The 20,394-nt window shown below is 34.9% G+C and overlaps 2 protein-coding genes across 6 annotated transcripts in view; both read right to left on the bottom strand.

Moving 5' to 3' along the window:
* LOC105457960 (nuclear receptor subfamily 2 group E member 1) overlaps positions 1-13,934 on the bottom strand; it is a 29,079-nt gene extending 15,145 nt beyond the window's left edge. For all 4 annotated transcript variants that reach the window (XM_011702939.1, XM_011702941.1, XM_011702940.1 and 1 more), the window contains exons 1-3: positions 13,824-13,934; positions 9,835-9,915; positions 9,307-9,468 (exon numbers count right to left, since the gene is read on the bottom strand). In XM_011702939.1, coding sequence (XP_011701241.1) covers positions 9,307-9,468; positions 9,835-9,915; positions 13,824-13,833 — 253 coding nt within the window. In that variant the 5' untranslated portion in view covers positions 13,834-13,934. The remainder of the gene's footprint in view (positions 1-9,306; positions 9,469-9,834; positions 9,916-13,823) is intronic.
* A 1,547-nt stretch (positions 13,935-15,481) lies between these two features.
* On the bottom strand, positions 15,482-20,119 carry LOC105457959 (cell division cycle 5-like protein). Of its 2 annotated transcripts, XM_011702938.1 has the most exons (11): positions 19,892-20,119; positions 19,757-19,824; positions 19,368-19,633; positions 19,157-19,287; positions 18,484-18,986; positions 18,224-18,398; positions 17,698-18,138; positions 17,425-17,543; positions 17,158-17,322; positions 16,795-17,076; positions 15,482-16,241 (listed from the first exon to the last, which is right to left on the bottom strand). In XM_011702938.1, the coding sequence occupies exons 2-11, from the start codon at positions 19,799-19,801 to the stop codon at positions 15,999-16,001; spliced, it is 2,370 nt and encodes a 789-aa protein (XP_011701240.1). In that variant the 5' UTR covers positions 19,802-19,824; positions 19,892-20,119; the 3' UTR covers positions 15,482-15,998. The 2 variants fall into 2 exon arrangements, with proteins under 2 accessions (XP_011701240.1, XP_011701239.1); XM_011702937.1 differs by having other exon boundaries at positions 19,757-20,119.
* Positions 20,120-20,394: the final 275 nt, after the last annotated feature.

Genomic DNA, 20,394 nt, shown 5'->3' with positions numbered 1-20,394 from the left:
TGCATTGCGAATTTTTATTCGCGCCGTGGAACTTGTCAAAGTTCGTAAAAAATTTTGAGATTCGTCGGGTCTCCCTTTCTATCCGTGTAATTCCATGAAACATCAGTAGGATCGTTTTCTCAAGTACCGATTTGGAAAGTAGAGATTTCAAGCTGTAAAATGCTTTTTTGAACATCTCGATACGATCATTTTTGACGAAGTTACATTCTCTTGAATTTTGCCTATTTTTGGAGGGTAGAGTAATTGATGCTTTAATTTTGTTGAGAAGTGTAATAGTATGATTACTTTTTAAATTGCTTGTCATATTTAAGGAAAATTTATTTGTAAATACTAAATATATAAAATGTACAGATGAAGAAAATCGTTCTAGTATATGCACGGACTATTGACACGAACGGATGAGATCTATTCCCACTTGCATCGCTTATATCATTCGGAAAATCGTATGCATACCGTCACACGTGTATCTGCATACGTTACAAACCGTATGCGATCTGTATGTAACATCGCTCATTGCGTTAACACCTTCCCTCGACCAATCTCGTAAATCAAAATTCCGTAAAATCAGATCAGTCTATGTTGAATATAAAATACATATGCATAAAGATGGGATTCGTATGTCGTACATTTATGCAGTATAAACGTTTAATTGACTTTTCTAGTTCGATTTGCCGGAATATTTTCGTGTATTCTTAAAGAATATAAAAATGTAATGAGCAAATATGTAATGAAAAACGGAGAGAGAGAGGGAGGGAGGGAGGGAGAGATACAGATATGCAAAAAAAGTATATGACAAATCATCTCCAATGTGCTTTGCAATAAAAATATAAAAATTAAAGGGACTTATACATTAAATTTTTGAAAAAGGATAAAAATATGATCAAATTTAAAAGAATAAAGTGACATCGGAAATGTTGACAATATACATATATTATGTATGTGAACAATTTTTTAACAATATAAAAAATGAACATGTTTCTCTTGGTTTATATCTCAAACAGAACGTGGAAAAGATATATTTTACAATAATATAAATTTACTTTTCGCAATTCTAATTTTCAAAAAATTACAAAGTAACAAAGTAATATTCTGTATTTCGCTTGTCTTTGGCCTTTTGCCGGACTATTGTTTACAATAACGACCTGATAATTTATTTATTTAACAAAATAACATTAACAAAAGTTGTTAAGTAACATCTGTTATAAAAGATTTTGTCTAATAATTTATCTAATAGCTCTAACAGCGAACATTTGCGATTTTCGAATAGAAAAGTGATAAGTATAAATACGATTACATTATCGTGAGAACGTGTTTTATTATATCGTTAATCATGTCGTTAAAGGTAAAAAAGGATTAAATGTGACAAAAGCAGCTTGACATTTTACAGTCGCCCATTCGCAAGAGTATCCGACGGAGAAGCGGTCAGATACGTATTCCCGTCGCACGCGCGACTCGAGAAGCGTCCGTAACTCGTGACACGACACGGGGGCGAGAGAGCCCGTGATAACTCGCGGATGTAATTCTCGCGTTTATGCCGAGCCAGAGACGGCCGGGAACGCCGGGACCGGGTCGCTGCAGTTCCTCGGGGGCGCGTTGGTATGATGACAGGTGACGATCAAAGCCCGGCTTAGCGCAACGACCCGTTTCGTCCGCACACATCGCGCTCGTATCACGCGAGGGAGAACGCGCCTCGCATTCTCCATCGCTTCTCTCCCTCTCCCTCTCTCTCTATCGCCTTCTCTCCCCGCGTACAGTGAGCGTCATAAATGCGTCATCCTATTACTAGAATAAGTTTCAATAAAACGCATCGTGCGTGATTCTAAAACTAAATTGTTCTAGATAAATTTTATCACGAGATGAAAATCTTTATTATTATTATTATTATTATTATTATTTTAATTAATATTAAAAGTCCAATCGTATACATGCGATTTACAAAGATGTGACTATCTAAACGTCATTCAAGATTAATCAGACTTTAAACTTTTAAAATTTAAAAACTATATGGCTCGAAATAAAACATTAAAAGATCGTCTTTATTATTAATTTTCTCAACTTCTATATGCTGTAATTATTCACAGCATATTTAAAATATCTCGTTTCTCAAATATAACACATATGCTGTGACGTTAGCTATCGCTTACTGCTCTACATCAGTTACTCATCATTTTGTCGGAAGCGTCTTGACTCGCGAACATCTGAACGCACGCGTTCTTTCGAAGGGTGTTCGTTCGGTGGCGAGAAGGCATTTATGACTCCCACTGTACCCCTCGCTCTGTTCCAGGCCCGCTTTACCGTTTACCGTTTATGTGGATGGATTGATGCTGCCCGTCGCGTGTACGGCACGCCTCGCTTCGTTGCGTTACCAGCCGTCCACTCCCACGCGACTCCCCCTGTGTGCTGTCACTACCCTCGATCTTGTCCAGGACCGGCCAAAAATATTACGGAGTCCCGAAACAATTTTTAGGCAACAACCTATCTTTCGTAAGTTTGTTAAATGGCACATCGAAACATAGAACTTTAAATAACTTTAGAAAAACAAGCGTTTTTAAATCCGGAAGTAGAATTCGTGTAGCGGGTCTTTCTATATAAAAGTAGAAAGTTCTTTCCTATAAATGATTTCTATTTTTAAATTACTGTCTTTCTATTTTTATATTATTCTTGTACAAAAATATTACAACAATAATAATGATATTTAAAAACGTGAATATAGTATATTAATTAACTGTGCTAAGACTCTCTTATTTCAATAGAGCAAGAAGCATTGCTTTTTTTATTGCTTTATTTGCAATGCTACTACATATTTGACACATGAGGTTTTGTACAAATGTATATAAAAGTGTTTAACAAAAATTGTGGCATATTGATAAGCATATTTTTAACGGAATTAAAATGTTTAAATTTACAAGTAAATGTTCAAGCTTATAAATTTACATATTTTGAAATGGTTGGAACTGCAAATATTTGGGAATCAAGACACATTATATCCGTCGCATTTCCCCTTTGACCAATCCTGTCGTCATACGCTTTTCTCTGTTTCCTCTTCGACGTATTTCGCTTTATCCTGTTCTTTTTCTATTTTTCTCGAATCGTGCTCGAGTGCCATTCGCCAGTATAAAACGCTTTCGCGTGCGACTCGCGAGACCTTCGGATTTTTGTGAGAATATGCTGCGGCATTATACCTTGCGCAATTGGACACTTGGATATAAAAGGAAGGATTTAGAAAAGAGCTTTTACAGATTTTCAAATAACGTTTACAGTCTTTAACTTCGATTAGAGACGATATATTTTGTAGAAATGAATGCCGAAGTAAACTTGTGTAGAATATTATTAAAAAATGTAATTTGACATCATAACTTTTTAATTTTTCAGAAAATTAAAACTATTAGAATTGCTTTTAATTTATTTGTTATTTTAACCGCGTCAAATATTGTAAAAAAATATTTATTCTTTGAGATCAGTTTTTTCATTTATTTTTTACGTATGTGTGCTTATTCATGCTATAATATATTTTTTCTATCAAAAACATTTATTTTACAAACTGAAGATATAATAACGCTCTCTGTGTTTTTACAATAATTTACTACAATAATTTGAATGAGATTTTGAAAGAAGAACTGGTACTTTAATCGTATTCAAAACGCTTACTTAACATTTAGATGATTCACTTTTAATATCATCGCGATTGTTAGACGTTAAACTTCCTACTCCGAAAAACGGTTGAATAATTCCAATCTATAATTATCGAAAGGGGCAAACGCTTCGATTTAATTCCGGTTCAAAGTACTTGATACTTTTAGAAAGGGTTCTTCCGAATTATAAACGGAGACAAAGAGATTTAAAGTTTGAAGTAGCGGGCCGCGATCGATTGGGCATGAAACGAGGCGAAGTTTGCGGATTCAAGTGTGTTGGTGGATCTGAATGTGTGTACACTAGAAATGATGTTGACCGTACGGTTCCGGGAAAAGTCGTGGAGTGTAGAGTTTCATTGGAGAGTCATCATCTTCTGGTCTCTCGCTTTTCGTTTAACTTTTTAACAAGATATTGTAACGACAGGAAAATCGTTATAGGTACGTGTCTCCGTGAAATAATCTGCGGATAACTTTGCAATGCGATTTCTAAGTAAAACTTGATAAAAAATCTGAATGATTTTCAAAGATTAATTGAATACAATAAGAGATAAATATAAGCGACAAATGTAATAGTTACGATAAAAGCGGCTTCAAAAATTCTTTTTTTGACTTTTGGTTTGTCAGTGTATTCTTTTATAATTTTAAAATATATTAACCATAATTTTTAGATATCAATATTACCAATTAAATACCCATATTTTCAAAACAATGGAAAGAATTTTGCTTGCTTTTGTTACACTTTGACTTTTAAAATAATCTATTTTTAATGACTTTAAAATTTTGCAATGAAGAAAATTTAAATTAAAGATTAATAAAATATGCCTTTAATTTAATAGAATTTAGTGATATACATATATATGTATGCTGCGAGTATAATTCAAAGACATTTTTAACATTGTGATAGTAGCAGAAAGATAATAAATTTAATATTGTTTGAATAAAGTGATATAGTAAAGCAAGAAAAACTTTTCACAAACTTTTTCTTGTTTTTACAGCTTTAAAACAATTTTAATTCCTTTCTAGCAAATATGTTTAAGATGTATGAAGTTTAAAAGAAATTAATTCTGATCTTTTCTGAATAAAGCTCTTTAAATGATTAATATTAATACGTTCTGATTTGATTGTTCCGACAATTTAGGCTTCTGGACAGACATGTGTAATAATTTTTCATCAAATTGCACATCTTCAATAATCTGACGGAATTGCGGGCGTAAAACTGCAATTAAAGCGCAAAGTATGAACATTAAGAACATTATACCAATAACAGTCCGTTTTCTTTCGCAAGCTCTGACGATCGCCAAGAATTACAAATCCGCCATGGTAAGCCGCTCGGTAATCTTCCGACGTCGTTTAACGCCATATTTCGCGTAATACATATATATACATCTGTACGTGTGCGTGCGCGCGCGAAATCGCACTGGGATGAGAGGGCGGCATTTTGCCGGCGCGACATGGTGCGCCAACACAGACGGATAATATCGCAGGCGGGAACGAATTTTCGTGGAAAGAGGAAAGCGCGTCGATTACGTCGGGCGGGTGTGAGTGCGTTGGAGGTTTCGGGGTTGTCAGCGAGCGGATGATTGCGCGCCTGCGGCGTCACGAGGGTTTCGCGATGCGCCGAGTACCACGTACATAATGTATAACGCGGTACCTCGAGTGGTCACCTACGTCTTATGGGCGCTTCACAACGTTTTTCGAGGCTTGACTCCGTGATTTCAACGTCCGTCGGACTCGAGAGAGAGTGGCTATTCTAGTTATAACTCTCGCTATAATCTTGGCGTTTATAAAGCAAACATCGAGCATGTCTTTTCGAGAATACACTTCGATAAATTATGCGTCGTCATCATATAAATGCTTTCGATGATACTATTAACGACTAAATTTATATGCCGTAATTTCTATAATTTCTGATTCTTTTAAAAAATGATTAATTGGACAAAATAAATCCAGCTCTATCTGCCGTCATTTACCGCCTAATCTGATGATCATTTAATACTCATTTAATATTATATTTACATCGAGTAATTTATAAGTATAATATTTAAGTGTCAGAAACTGTTCAGGATCTGACCACGGAAAGAATAGTTTTGCTGGATATAGATCTGAAAATAATTTTGTTGGACAATCAAAATAATTATCTTGTAAATTTAAATATGATGAGTAATGCTGCAAAAAATTTTAAGATTCCAATAACCAATTTGAATTCCCAACATAATTATTTTCTGTATCCATCTAAATTTTAAGATTTTTCAGCAAAATCGTTCATTCGGTGCATTTGTTATGAAATGTGTGGTAAAAATGAGTTTCAATCCTGTATTAGATGGATTTTCGAAAAATATGTATATTATTTGATATAATAAGCAAATAATAAGCTCTTATTTATAATTTATATTTAATTCAAAATTTTGCTAAATTTTAAATAAAATATAACAAAGGCATTTATGTTGCGTAAATCCTTCAAATTTGTATTATATGTGTGCAAAACTCTTGAGGATTTAATCAGTGATAACGCATCGCATAACATCAGACATGATCCGAAAGAATTAGTAGAACATTCTTATCTTGGTCAGCCATGATCAAACTTTTGTCGTCAATACTCTGAACGGAAGACATGATTTCGTTATCCTACATAAGCTTTGCCTTTCATACATATATTCAGGAATTCACGTGCAATTCAAAAAATATTTATGAAAAAATTTGAACAAAAAATATTTAACAAGAAAGGAGAACAGTGCAATTAACATCAGAATAATATAGATATTTACTTTATGTAACTTTTTATGGATTTATAGGTATGTAAAATTCATATTGGCAAATGATAATCATAATTATTAAAAATTTACTATAATATTTCGCATTTTGTAAATATGTCGATATGTTTAATATTTCACTATTATCATCTTTGAATTTTATACACATATATGCAAGAGAAAGAAACCCGTGAAAGTTATCTACGAAACAAAACATGCCCTGACGTCATTCTGCTGTCCTGGCTATACGTCAGCAATTAATCACGGCATCTAATTAACTCCGCCAACAAAGTACGAGTAATTTCGAGACAGAGGCAGAGAACAACGTGGGAGTGCGTTAGCATGTACAAGTGTGTTCGCGGATGAAGGTGGCGGCAAAAGGAAGCGGCAGGGAGAGGGAGACCTGGTGTTTCAACCCCCGTGTGGAGTCTCCTTAACGTTAGGAAGCTCTGCCACTAATTGAATCTCCTCTCTTACTCGCGTCTGGAGCCTCGACAACCGCTGGGAACCGGAGCACCCGTCCTGCATTAAACACCCCCGACACCCTGAGCACCCTCATCCCTGCCAAGCGGTCTCGTATCGCCCCCCTTTCTCCCTCCCTCCCTCCCCCCCTGCTTGCCCCCTACCTTTCCTCCCTTCCATCCTGCCACAAATCCCATCCCATCTACCTTTTCTCTTTCCATCTCGCCGCTACCTCTCTCCACCTCCGCACAGAATCCAGCCCCCGTTAAGCGTCCCAGAAAACGAGCCTCCGCTGTTATATCGCCGTCGATGGCGAGGAACATCGACCCGTGTACATTTAGCCCATCCGTGTACTTCCCGTGCGGAAGATCAAGCTTCACTCATTTCTAAATATCGCTACTGAACCGACAAATAACTCGGAGGATATACTTTAACATAATTCGCCTGCGTTTTCTATTTGGCTATAAATAATGTATATTCCTTCAAGTAGCCGCTAGAATTAAGTTGGTGTCTGCTAAAGTTGATTATTGTTGTTTGTTACTCTAAATGCTCTGTTACAGATTTTTTTAAATATTATTCTTAGGATAAAAAAATAATAGCGCACAGTTCTTGCCATTCTATGATTTCTTTCTTTTTTCTGGCTCATCTCTCTCTCTCTCTCTCTCTCTCTCTCTCTCTCTCTTATTTAGTTATAAATTATTGTGGAACAATTGAAAGAAGACAAAAAATATAAGCTAAAAGAAAAAGATTTACGACTTCCTTATTATTTCTTTTATCATTCTATATATATTTACATTATTCGCATTTATCATAATCAGAAGTTCTTTGGTTTCATCAAAATGCCATTCTTGTTAGTGCATCTTGTTGGAATGATAATAATAGTTTTCTCAGTATCTGTCCATACTTGCATTTAAAAGCTTAATCTAATCTTCTTTTAATGCTGAGAAACATTCATTGTTTTAAGAAATTACGCGAAATAAAATTTAAGCTATCTATAGTTTTACTTTTTTATCTGTTTCTGGATTCCTAATCCAGAAATACGAATGTAAATTTAATGTGCTGTACAGAATAAACAGAATGCATAAAAAGTAAATCTATCTGCATCAAAGAGAGTTTGCGATAAATAAAAATAGGCAGATAAAAAATTCGTATAGTTTTAAAACAATTTATTTTATACCTATTTTGTATTCCATTTTGAAAAGATCCCGTTTTGAATGCCCGAATGAATACATCTACAAGTTAATATTAAATGTCAAAAGTGCTTGTCCTTTTAGAAACGTCGATCAAATGAGACGTCACCGTAAAACCGAAACGTCGCATGACAGTGCATATCCATTTATGGCACCTTCACCTTGGTTAGCACAAGCCCATATTCGAGGATATTTCCCATAGTATCATGCAACGCAAACAAAATATAATAATATTCAATCCGAAATATTAGCACCTGAAATTTTCGTCAGCAGTTTTATCTTGTTCATCAGTATCGATTTTGTCACATCGCGCCGCGGCTTTTATACTGATAACGCGTGAACTGTTCGACCATGTTTAACGCTTTGATGGCGGAGGTTTGTTCAGGAGGGTCTGGTTGACCGATAGTTACAGTCGATTTCTTCGTGGTTTATTTGTGGCCTTTCGCGAAAACATGAGAAACTCTATAGAACAATTCTGGCAGTTATTCGTAGTTGACAAACTTGACAAATACATTTTTATGCCAGACGCGTTAAATAATAAATATGTCTTCAAAGAAAAAACTATCTTTTAAAAAAAAAATGTTTACGTATTCATATACGTAATAAATATCAGAAAAATATCAACTATAAAAATATAAAATATCAGAAATTTAAATAATACTCTATCAAAAACGGATGTATAAAATTCAGAAAAAACAACCACTAGAATGATTTTCAAAATATATCAAGATATAAATCTTGATAAACTTCTCAAACATATAAATTTTAAAGATATTAGTGATTGTATTAAATAACATCAAATTGAGTTCAATTTATTCCCCTTAAAGAAATTTAATATTGGAAACTAAATAATTACTTATTTTGAATATTAACTAATAAACAGCACTTAATAATTAAAATAAGTTAAGTGTTTAACTTCTCTAATATTAAATTTTAGTAAAGAACGATTGATTAAAAAAAATTAATTAAAGAATTAAAGAATTCGAAAAATATAATTCCTAAATAAAGAAACGTAGTAATATCGTGTGTGCGTAGTAAATGCATTTTGCGGCAATCGATATTTTAACAAAAAATTACTTTATTATTATAAAATTAGTAATATTCTCAAAAAATGCAGGTGATATAAATACAAAAATAAAAATTAGAATCGAGCAAAATAATCAATTATGCAAGTTTAATAGTTGGGTAAATACAAAAACTTTTGAAACGTACCTAAATAATTTGGTCAACTTGTCACATAATGGAAACATTAATATTACTCGTGGTACTTACCGTCCTTGTTCATGTTAGCTTCAAAGCACTTAGCGAGACGACAAGCACGACATTGATTCCTATGGGTCTTGTCGATCGGGCAACGTCCTTTCTTGGCACCCTGGGCTTTGCAAATATACTCCCGATTGCTGTGTATACTTCGCTTGAAAAATCCCGAACAACCTGATAACAACCGCAAAAAACATTTACATACTTATAACAAAATAGCATAATGGATGTTGATCAAATTTATTATCGTTAAGCTATTTCCAGATATCCAACAACACGCCAATAAAGAAAATTCAATTAATATTAAAAAAAGATCAAATTTATTTTTAATTAATTTGTTTATATTAATTTTTTTGAGCCTTGGTTAAAATTTTTAAGCAAAAATTAAATCAAAGATTATATATTATTATTCCACTTGGTTTCTAACATTCAAGTTTAATATATCCTTTTGATTAATTTATGAAATAATTCCTACTATCAGTTCCGTAAAAAAATATTGCGAGAAATTTGTCTTTCTCTTACAAATATGATTAATATTACCGTCGCAGCTGTAGATGCCGTAGTGTTTTCCAGAACTACGGTCACCGCATACATCACACAGTATGTCGAGTAATCTGTCTCCTAGAACAAAAGAGTATGTCGTATTTTATGTGATTAACTCTTTAAAGTCAATCTTTCAAAATGTCACGCTCGGAATATCTTATAACGATATAGTTATTTTCCTACATATTTTCTATTTCCTTGAAATATTACAGTAAATAATTAGAACTAATAAATATATACTTTTCCAAACATTGTACAATAATATACAAATCACGAAAATCAATAACGCGTATGTATTTAATCATATATTCATATATTCATATAATTTATAGATTAAATTTCAAGTTTAGCTAGAAACAAGATTTTCTGAAAAATTATGTCAAATAAATAAAAGAGATTTAAAACTAATATTAGTTAAAATAGCTACATCTATTAAATAATTACGACAACATAAGTAATCTTATTACAATAACTCGATCAATATTATCAGATTTATTACTATGATCTAATAATTATCAAGTGAAAATAGACCAGTGGTTAAAGGACTCTCGCGAAATCCCATTTAAGAAAAGCGGATGGGCCGCAAGAAGATCACCGGTGCTAATCTGTTTCCCCCTTTTCGTAGGAACCCTAATCGTCCTAATGATCCGCGGCAAGAAAAACACGGCCATGCCTAAGCCAACCAAAGCCTTCCTTCCCCGTCCTGGGGAATCAACCGCCTTCGCGTCTCACACCCAACCAACCTAACCCGATCAACCCGAGTTACTTCAACCCCAACGGATTACTGCTTCCGTCGTGTATACCAACGTCTTCTTCTTCTTCTTCTATATCTCTTATGTCGTGCTATATTGTCCGTTGTTTATATGTGTAAATTAATCTCAAAATATATAGATAAGAACTCGGCTAACTTTAATCTATAGATTCTAGCTGATTCTTTATTCTCTCAAATATTTCTTTCTTCTGCTGTATTCAACTCGTTTTAAAAATGATTTCTACATTCAAGAAGTGATTCTAGTTTAAATTTTCTACTTTCATTTTCAAGATATTCAAGAGATCCTGCAATGTAAATCTGCATATCATTTGGAGAATTTTTCAAATAAAGAGGAATTTTTAAATGTTTGTAAATGTGAATACGAATTAATAGCGAACTCATTGTCAGTTGGATATGTACCAGTGCATACTGGTGCATATTGAAACTGTACTAATCTAATCTGAACGTATAAATAAAATGTCTCAAATGTGATAAAATGTCCAATACATATATATTTTACCAAATAGTACATACAATAAAGTGTATTGATGATTTCGCGATTTCACCTATTTCTGTATTAAACACATATTTTTACGATGATTTGTGTACAATGACTTTAATGTGCACTAGTGCGTCCAACCTAATGCGCTATAAAATTGTGAAATAATGTTCCTAAATTTCCGAAAAATTAATTACTATTAGATTATTGGCAATAAGACGAAATTTGCTGTTGAATTTTCGTATTGTAACGGAAACTTGGAAGGATGTCAAATTACAAAGATATTTTATATTAAAAATATAAACTATGAACACATTAAACGGAACTAGATAATAAAACATTGCTTTCTCATCAATTCTCAAACATATGTATTACGAGTATTACTCGAAACACATGTCATGCGTCTTATTTTTTCATACATTTTTCAGATGGCAATTTTTGATTATCTAAAATCTAAAAGAATGCATAATAAATCAAACGTTAAAGATAATACCATTATTCAGAAATTTCCATTTAAATGCATTTCTCATTTATTCGTGTTATAGTTATTCTAAATTTTCATTAAACATTTTCATATCATTAATAATTATCTATCAACATAAATATTTAAAAAACTTAATTACTGAAAATTTGTATTCAAATTTAATATAAAACATTTTAAATTACTGTTTTTGATGCTCACGATTCTTCAATATTCGATAATCGCAATTCCATAAATATATAAAGATTCGAGCACTGTTAATTGTCTTTCGATTACGCATATTTAACTTCTCAAATTCCTCAGCACCACAATTTACCATATCCACTAAAAACTTTAGATTAAATATCTCAAGCGCAGTATAAAATGTATGTAGGGTACAGCGGGGTAATTTGAATAATTTCAGACTTTTTGAACAATTTCTCGAAAAGTAATAATTTTGTCCTTAAATTGAATATGTAGCAAGAAACTTACATGTTTAAAGAATAATTACCCAATATATGAAACATTATTCTTTAAATCCTGAGACGCAACGTCATTATCCGATTTACCCCTACAATTTTAACAAAAGTTAATTTAAGGGGTAATTTAAATAACATTGAAAATGAATCTTAAAATATTAATGTATGTGAATACAAACTAAATTTTATATTTAAATGTTTTTTTGAACATTTTATTATATTTTCCAAATCAAATAAAACACAAATTAAAAAGACATAAAATAAAATTAAACATAAATTAAAAAAACAAAATGATCATGTTAGTCCCAGTATTTTAAGTACAACGGGCATAAATGAACTTTTTAATATTGATATTATAATAAAAGCAAAACATTATATTTATCTATTGTGTTTTAAATATGAAATTGCACTTTTCAGACAAAATTAAACAGAAATTAGTAAGAGAATCTCTGACTTCGAGATATTTAACTCTTTCTAAAGTTTTGTAAAATGCTACTAAACACAGCAGGACGCCCAATAGAAGTTCTAGGAACATCATTTTCATTATATTTGTTTTTGTTCAGATTGTACTTTCCCGTACAAGCTCGTGTATGGAACGTGAAATAATTGCACAGCTTCTAATCTAAAACCAAAACCACATCATCAATGACAGCTGCAACGTTAACGGGTTATTTTCTCTTTTTGTTCCAATTTAATCGGACATTCTTTTTTTATAATGCTTAATGTCTGATATAATGCGAAATTTATCTTAAAACAACTGAAATATAATAAATATTCTAAGGAATTGAATGCGTTATCCAAATTGCCCCATAAAAATTTATTCAAATTTGCCCGTACACCGACTTAAAAACATTGTAATATAGTATATTAAAACAACTCAACAAAATGCGCCACTAGTCGACGTGATAATTGTTAATACAGGCAGGAAACATTTTTAGACTATATTGTTTTCATAGTTTTTATATAGGTTCCATAAAAGCTTCAGATAGCAGAGCATATTCTTAAAAACTACAGTTACAACAGAAATTCTCTATACTAACCTTGCTTAATATAAAATACTATATAGATTTATAAATTAACAGTAGATATTCTTTAACAATTATATGAATATATAGACCAAAGTATCTTCTTTGTTGCTAACCACAAATGTAAAACAAAGCGTCTCTTATTTTTCTGAAATTCTTGCAAATGTTTACTATTATCCAAATTTCCTCACTGTTCAAATTACCCCGCTGTACCCTACATCATATTTCAAGACACGATTTTTCTGTTAATAAAAGTCAAATTTTCGAACACTATACCGTCATACTGTCAAATATGTATATGCAACACCTGTACCTAATTAGAACTTTTTTTTTCATTAATATTAATCGCGTGAGCACAATTTCTCAATTTCCAAGATTCGCGATTTAGCTGTTTGCAGAAGCTAATCTTTCCAGCACTATCATATACATATAATCGCCTCCCGATCGCGGTAACACAATTCCTCGAATCTGGAGAACAGAATTTATCAACAAGTAGAAACAGTGTCCGGTTCCAGACATTGTCAGATGTTTCCCAATTGCAGTACACGGCTTTTCAAGACGCGATAAATTGCGATTTATCACTAAATCGCAGGGAATCGCTGCGCTAACAAGTCACTTTCACGTCACGCACCCCAGTATCTTTATCGTGGCAAATGTTTGTCGCACTAGTTAAGCCCTTTACTGTGTGTTAAGATCAAAAAAGTGAGAGAGAGAGAGAGAGAGAGAGAGAGAGAGAGAGAAAGAGATGCCGTGAGAGTCTTAGGAGACTGACCTGTGCCCATCTCATCCGCAGCTGTTCAAAAGTCGAACATCGCCAGAGAACGACGTATAGCCAAGGCCGTGATCCCGACGCGGCGCCGAGGAGGTCGCGCGAAGTCCCGAAGCATTCTCCGTGACGGGATGGCTTCGAGCCTCGACGTACCTACGACGTACTCATATCTCTCTCTCTCTCTCTCTCTCTCTCTCTCTCTCTCGCTCTTTCTCTTTCACCCTCTCTCTCTCTCTTATCGGAAAGGGCGTACTCGCGTACTCATGTCCATGTCTACATGTATTTGCGCGCGTGTATGAGTGTGTCTATTCGTCCATGTATGCGCATATAGGGGTTGTTGCCCGACTGGCTGCTGGAGCAGCTATCTCTCCTATCCGTAGCCACATCACGGAGAATCATGGGTCGTTCCCCGATACGGTCGACACGGTCCAGTAGTGGGTATCCACGAGGGGTGGTGGAACGGGATGCCGAGGGGGGTGGGAAAGGATAGGATGGGTGGATGGTTGCCGAGTGCGAACCAACACACCGACGCCAATCCCTAAACGACCGCGAGTCGCGGCGAGGAGGCCACGGCGATGGCGTATACCGGGGTTACGTCACGCGAATCCACGGCGTAACACCTCTTCTTCACCTCTACCGCCGCCTGCACCGCCGCCGCCGTTACCGCCACCCTAGTTGGCACGTTGGCCTACACGTTTCGGAGGGGAAGGTGAATGATAAGAGGGCGACGGAAGCGGAGGGGAGATAGGGTGGGGAATTCCAGCGAGCTAGCGACTAGACTCGGCCCGGGGACTTGCTGGCTGAGTGGCTGACTCGACTATAGCGGGGTAGCGCTAGTTAGCCATCGGCAACTACGGGGGCGGCTCCCGGAGGCCACGTTGTCAGACGGCCGTTACCACTGTGTCATTGGTCGACTCCACCCACAGCGATGCGAGGTTGTGGGGGTGAGCGCGCAAAGGGGTGGTAGGCGGCGCCAGACGAATCGACGACGCTGATTCGACACCGGTTCGCCAGTCGCGTCGCGCCGACCAATCGACAATACGGGATTAGGTTGGCTGACGACGACGTTAACATCTGCCTTCCGGCAGCCAACGCTATTTACCAGCTACACGCTAGTGGCGTCGTTATTGCTTTTTCACGGTGTGAGTAAAGGTATAAGTATAGGTGAATGCGACGATGGTAAGCTACCGGTGGAAAATGGTACAATGAAAAGTTGATGTTAGACAGATAGGATAGGAAGTACAATGTCGAATCTATCATGTCTACATTTCTGTAATTTCATAGAGAAATTCTAAGAATGCGAATATGATTAGACAATTTTCTTAAAAATTGAAGGTATCTCTCGATCTATTTACTGTTAGATTTCCTGATAATTGTTCATATTAAATTGATATCCGCATTTGTGGGTTATAATCTGCAAATGCGTATTATATGGAAGGATAGATGCGCTTATAGCGCAAGCTTTTTTTACTGCAATATTATATTGATTAGGCCATTTTGTCGGCGTCATATAATGACACGCCCCTCTCTAACAAGTAAGCTGTCGTTGTGAGCTGCTGCGCACAACCCGTCGATCGATCACGCCCTCTTGACTTTCTGGCTTAGTCGGTAATTATATCTTAGGGGTTTCGATCCTCGCTAAATGAAAGCCACGTCCAAGATTCTCGCAATCTTATCTATATCTGTTTTATTCTTTACGTAAAATGCTTCTTTGAACTTTCTTCTGTTCATTGTCACATGTATGCTTTTAGTAGTATGTGTTATCACATAATAACTAATTTATATCATAAACTTTATTGTTACAATATTTTACATCATATAAAGAAAAAAGATTTTTACTGTCATAAATTTCTGCCTCTTCGCAAATGAAAAATTTGAATTTATTATAACAGAACTATTGTTTGATAATTATTTGCCATTCTCGTCATTCTCATCAAATAATTCAAATAAGTCTTAAAATAATACTAATAACATTTACAGCTAGTATGGAGATAATAGTCATTATATATATTGAACTTCTATTTGACTCTTAAAAGAAAAGAACAGATTATTTTGATAGTACATAGTATTTTCATGGGCATATAAATCGTATAACTTACATACTGCGTTAAAAGATAAAGTAATACATATTACATTCTCCTGCGTGTATTCAACAAGCATTCAGTAGGTAATGTGTCCCTAAGATGATATATCGCTTAATCGACACTGCTGCAACTGGTCCTGTAACTGAGCATATCGCATTTGTAACGAACGTTCTCGTTCTGTCTGCCTATTTACATCTTCCATGAGGCCGTTTATCCTTCTCGGAACCGCCGCCTCTTCCTGTGTTTCCAAAAACTTAAATGTCGACAGTTCGAGATGTGCCTGCTCTATCTGCTCCCACAAATCATGCAATTGCTTCGTCAGCACCTGTGTTCTGGTCTATTTAAGAAACAAAACGATAATTATAATTAACAACTTAGAATTTTCTCAAATATATTTTAATTTAACCAAACAAATCATAAAATACATTATTAAGATTACGTAGCTAATATAAAATCTGACTGTATAACAAGTTTTTCTAATATATCCAAAAAATTGTGTTTTAATTTTAGTTAAGTATGATATATTAATTCCAGTTGTCCATTATCAAGTTTCATTTTCCTATTAATTACAAATTAATTATAATTTATACAGGAAATCTTAATTTTTCGCTACATAAAAAAGTTTTAAAGAATTCATAAAATTGTTGTAAAAATTTAAATTATTTCAAAATATTTACGTAATATAAAAGTGAAAAAATGCGTCCCAAGTTAATGCTATATAAACTGGCTACCAGTGATTCTTATCGCAACATATATTAAATTTTATGGGAAGGGGTTGTAAATTTTTCGTCCATATTCTTTGATCAAAATATATAATTTAAATATCTTTCTCTTTTTACAGAAAAGAGAATTAGCACGCAATATAAATCATGATATCGAATTTTACTTACTTGATAACCTCCAGTAAGTACCTTCAACTTCTTTTCCATCCTCGCAGCGCGTTTAGCTTCCCCCGTCATATGCATACGATTCTCTTCTAATTTTCTCTCGCATGCTTCCACTCTATCTTTTTTTGAGGCTAGCGTTGCGCGGGTGTACCGTTTCTGTGTTTCGAGATACAAGATCTGCGACAGACATTCCTCCCATACAGTAGTGTAGGCATCTAAACTCAAGTCTCCATGTGCCATTCCTTCCTTTACAACTGCCATCTCATCAGTTAACATTTGTTTAGCCTAAATTTAATTAATGCAGTGATTTAATAGCTGATACATTAATAGAAATGATAATGATATTTTATGAAGTTTTATATATACATTAAGAAGCTCGTCCTCTTCGAAAATATCATACGGATGTTGTTCCAAATAAGTCTGAGCCTGAGCTAATGATGTTGCAATGCTTTTTCGACTTGATTGTGTTGGATTTTGTAGCGCGTCATAATGTAACATCGTGATCATTTCTCTTTTTATCAATTCTTCTGCCTATTTAATTTAGGATAGTAGAATATTAATATTAAGCAAATTAATTCATAAAAATATGACAATAAAAATAAATGTCTTCATATATAAAAAAAAAATACATACTCTTTGTAAGTCAGTCAGCGGTGTGTCCATGTACGGTCTTAAAATATTCATATTTATATCCGCAGGTCGTGGTAATTCTCTTTGTATTACTTGTGATCTACGTGCCAATTCTCTTTTTTCTGCAAAAAGAGAAAGATATTTAAATTATATATTTTGATCAAAGAATATGGACGAAAAATTGACAACCCCTTCCCATAAAAATGGCAATTGTAATGAAATTGTTTGAAAGATCCATTCAAGGCTGTAATAAAACAATCGGTTTAATAAACCTACTTTCTTCTAATAACTCCTGCTGTTGTCTCGCATCGATATCCGCTTGATCCTCGATTATTTCAGTCGTAGGCGCACTCGTAGTTTCCTCGTTTGCCTCACCATCAAAGATATCTATCTCATAATCGTTACACGGCGCCGGTAAAGAACTCAACACCGCGCGCAATGAACTTCTTGCCTGCGTCTGTATTAGTGGAGTTTCTGATCCATCTACACTTTCATCCGGATTTATATTAAGCTTATCGCGAACGGGTGTTGCCGCTAAAACCCCATTTTGCGTTCGTACTGACGCCCCGCCTGGCGTATTGAACGAATTCACGGGCGTTCCGTCGCTACGTTGAGATCTAAACGGAGTGGCCAAAATTGTATTCGGCGTTGCAATGACATTGGTAGGAGGTACAACGCCGGTAAAATCAGGATTATTCAATGGAGTGTTCAATCCGCCTGAAAGAAGACATTTATAGAGTCAGATATAGAGCACAAGTTTGGTAACATGTGCGTAAAGTCGTAAAAATTATTATATTTGAACCTTTTAGCGGTGTATCCACGTGCGTAAGAGCCATAACATTTTGAGCTTCTTGCAATATTCTGTCTGTAGCAGCTGGTGTACGAGGTGTTGCCGTTGCATTTGTAGGTAAGGAATAATCGGCCAGTAAACTGTCGGAGAGTGTAATACCGCTCTCAGTAGCAACTTCTCGTGCAACCTATAGGCAACAATATATTAAGCAACAAGTATACACAAAAATATGATTTTTTATTAAATATAAAAAAATTAATTGAAATATATACCTCTGAAGCTCTACCAAGTTTTACGACTTGCTGTAATTCTTGATCAGAAATTTGTGGTTCTGGTAACACTAATTTGCTTCTTTTCTTTACAGGCTCTTCATTATTGAGCATACCCATAGGTATATCATTTTCTTTGCGTTGTTTTAATTTTTGCTTATCTTTCCTGCGTTCCATTTCTTCCTTTTCTTGTCGGAGTTCACCATCTAGATGTTGCTGCCGCATTCTGGAAAAATCGATCGCTAAAGGATCGACATGCTCGTTGGAGGTGTCATAGAAACCAGATGCCGGTCGTTTCTCAAACGGTATTTCTGTATTATAATTAACACCGCGTTTGCGTTTGTTCTTTTGGGACACAGTGATACCGGCAGCTCGTAATTCTCTACGTTTCTGTAAAGCAGCAAGTCTGCGTGCCTCTTCCAATTGTTTTTCACGCGCCTTACGTTTAGCCTTCTTGCCTTGAGTATTTGCCAGCCTAGCGCGTGCCTCAGACAACATTTCCAATTCTGTGAAGGTATATAATATTATTAAAAATTTACATTCGTTTTGTATATAATATATATTATATATACATTATTATATATAATAGATATAATAGATATATAGATATATAGATTATAATTATTTCTGTCATAAAATGTATTATCAACAACAGTTTAAATAACTTTCAACTTACCATCTTCATCCATATCTTTTGGATCTGGTCTTGCTGGCTTTGTCTCTGGATTAGGATCAATTTCACCAGGTTTAAGTTTACGAGGATCATCAACAGCATCGTCCCCTTCTTCTTTCTTTTGCGCTTGGTCACTGAAATAATTCAATAGCAATGCATGAGTATATTAGTCAGAGTCAATCATTTTATTCGAATAAAGCCTGATGTTACTCACAGTAAGTATTCGTATCTCTCCAAACACTGCGCAGCTGTTCTACCAATGATAGGTGCGATAGTTCGCCACTGAGTAGGCATTAACTTGGCAAGATGAAGCAACTTTTCATCCTCTTCTCGACTCCATTCGGTCTTCTTTATACTTGGATCTAACCATTCGAACCAGCGTGCCTTGCATTGCTTAGCTGATTTTCTATGTAATAAAGATGCAATACGACTCCACTGATTTTTCCCATATTTCATTACAGCCGCTTTCAAAATCTCATCCTAAAAATAAATAATTTTTTTTAATTTAACAAAGTTATTCACACACACACACGCACGCCGCACGCACACACACACACACACACACACACAAAACATTAGGTTAGAAAACATCGTATCATTTACCTCCGTATTGCGCCAGACGCCACCCTTTATCATAATTCGCGGCATTTTTTATTTTTATTCGAACCGTTCTGTGAAAGGAAAATATATTTCCAATGTCAAAAATCACAAGAGATATTTCGCACTCATATAACTCACTTCTTCTTCTTCTTCTTTTACTATGGCGACGGCTCCTACAAGGAGCTATACAGCCTGATACTAATGACTAAGTGTTAAAACTGAATTGAAGAAATAACGAAATATTGAAATATTAATCGGATCTAAATCGGATGATGCAATACTAATCTTGAGTCACAGACGTCCACCTCAGTCCGTGACTCACAACGGAATCCTCATATAACTCACAATGCTTACACTCGCCATAAACAAACCGAAACAAATTATAACACTGAGATATAACATACGTTTATTTTGACCGTTAGGCCAAAGCAGTAGACTGAGCAGATAGTTTTGAGAACGCAATAAGCAAATTAGTCAGCGCTCAGTGATTGGTTGCGTTAGCCTTTGAGTATATAGACCAGTGAGATATACACATACTTGGAGTGAGGGCTCCTGCACACTGGACGCGGAAATGCTTGCCGCGCGGCAAAATGCGACGCAGTAGCCAATAAACTTACAGCTCCTAAAGAAAGATAACACGT

Source organism: Wasmannia auropunctata, unplaced genomic scaffold (assembly GCF_000956235.1).
Source record: "Wasmannia auropunctata unplaced genomic scaffold, wasmannia.A_1.0 LD334866.1, whole genome shotgun sequence".
In the NCBI taxonomy this organism is placed as follows: domain Eukaryota; kingdom Metazoa; phylum Arthropoda; class Insecta; order Hymenoptera; family Formicidae; genus Wasmannia; species Wasmannia auropunctata.
Note: the sequence above shows the minus strand (reverse complement) of the source record. Positions and strands in the feature narration are given on the sequence as shown.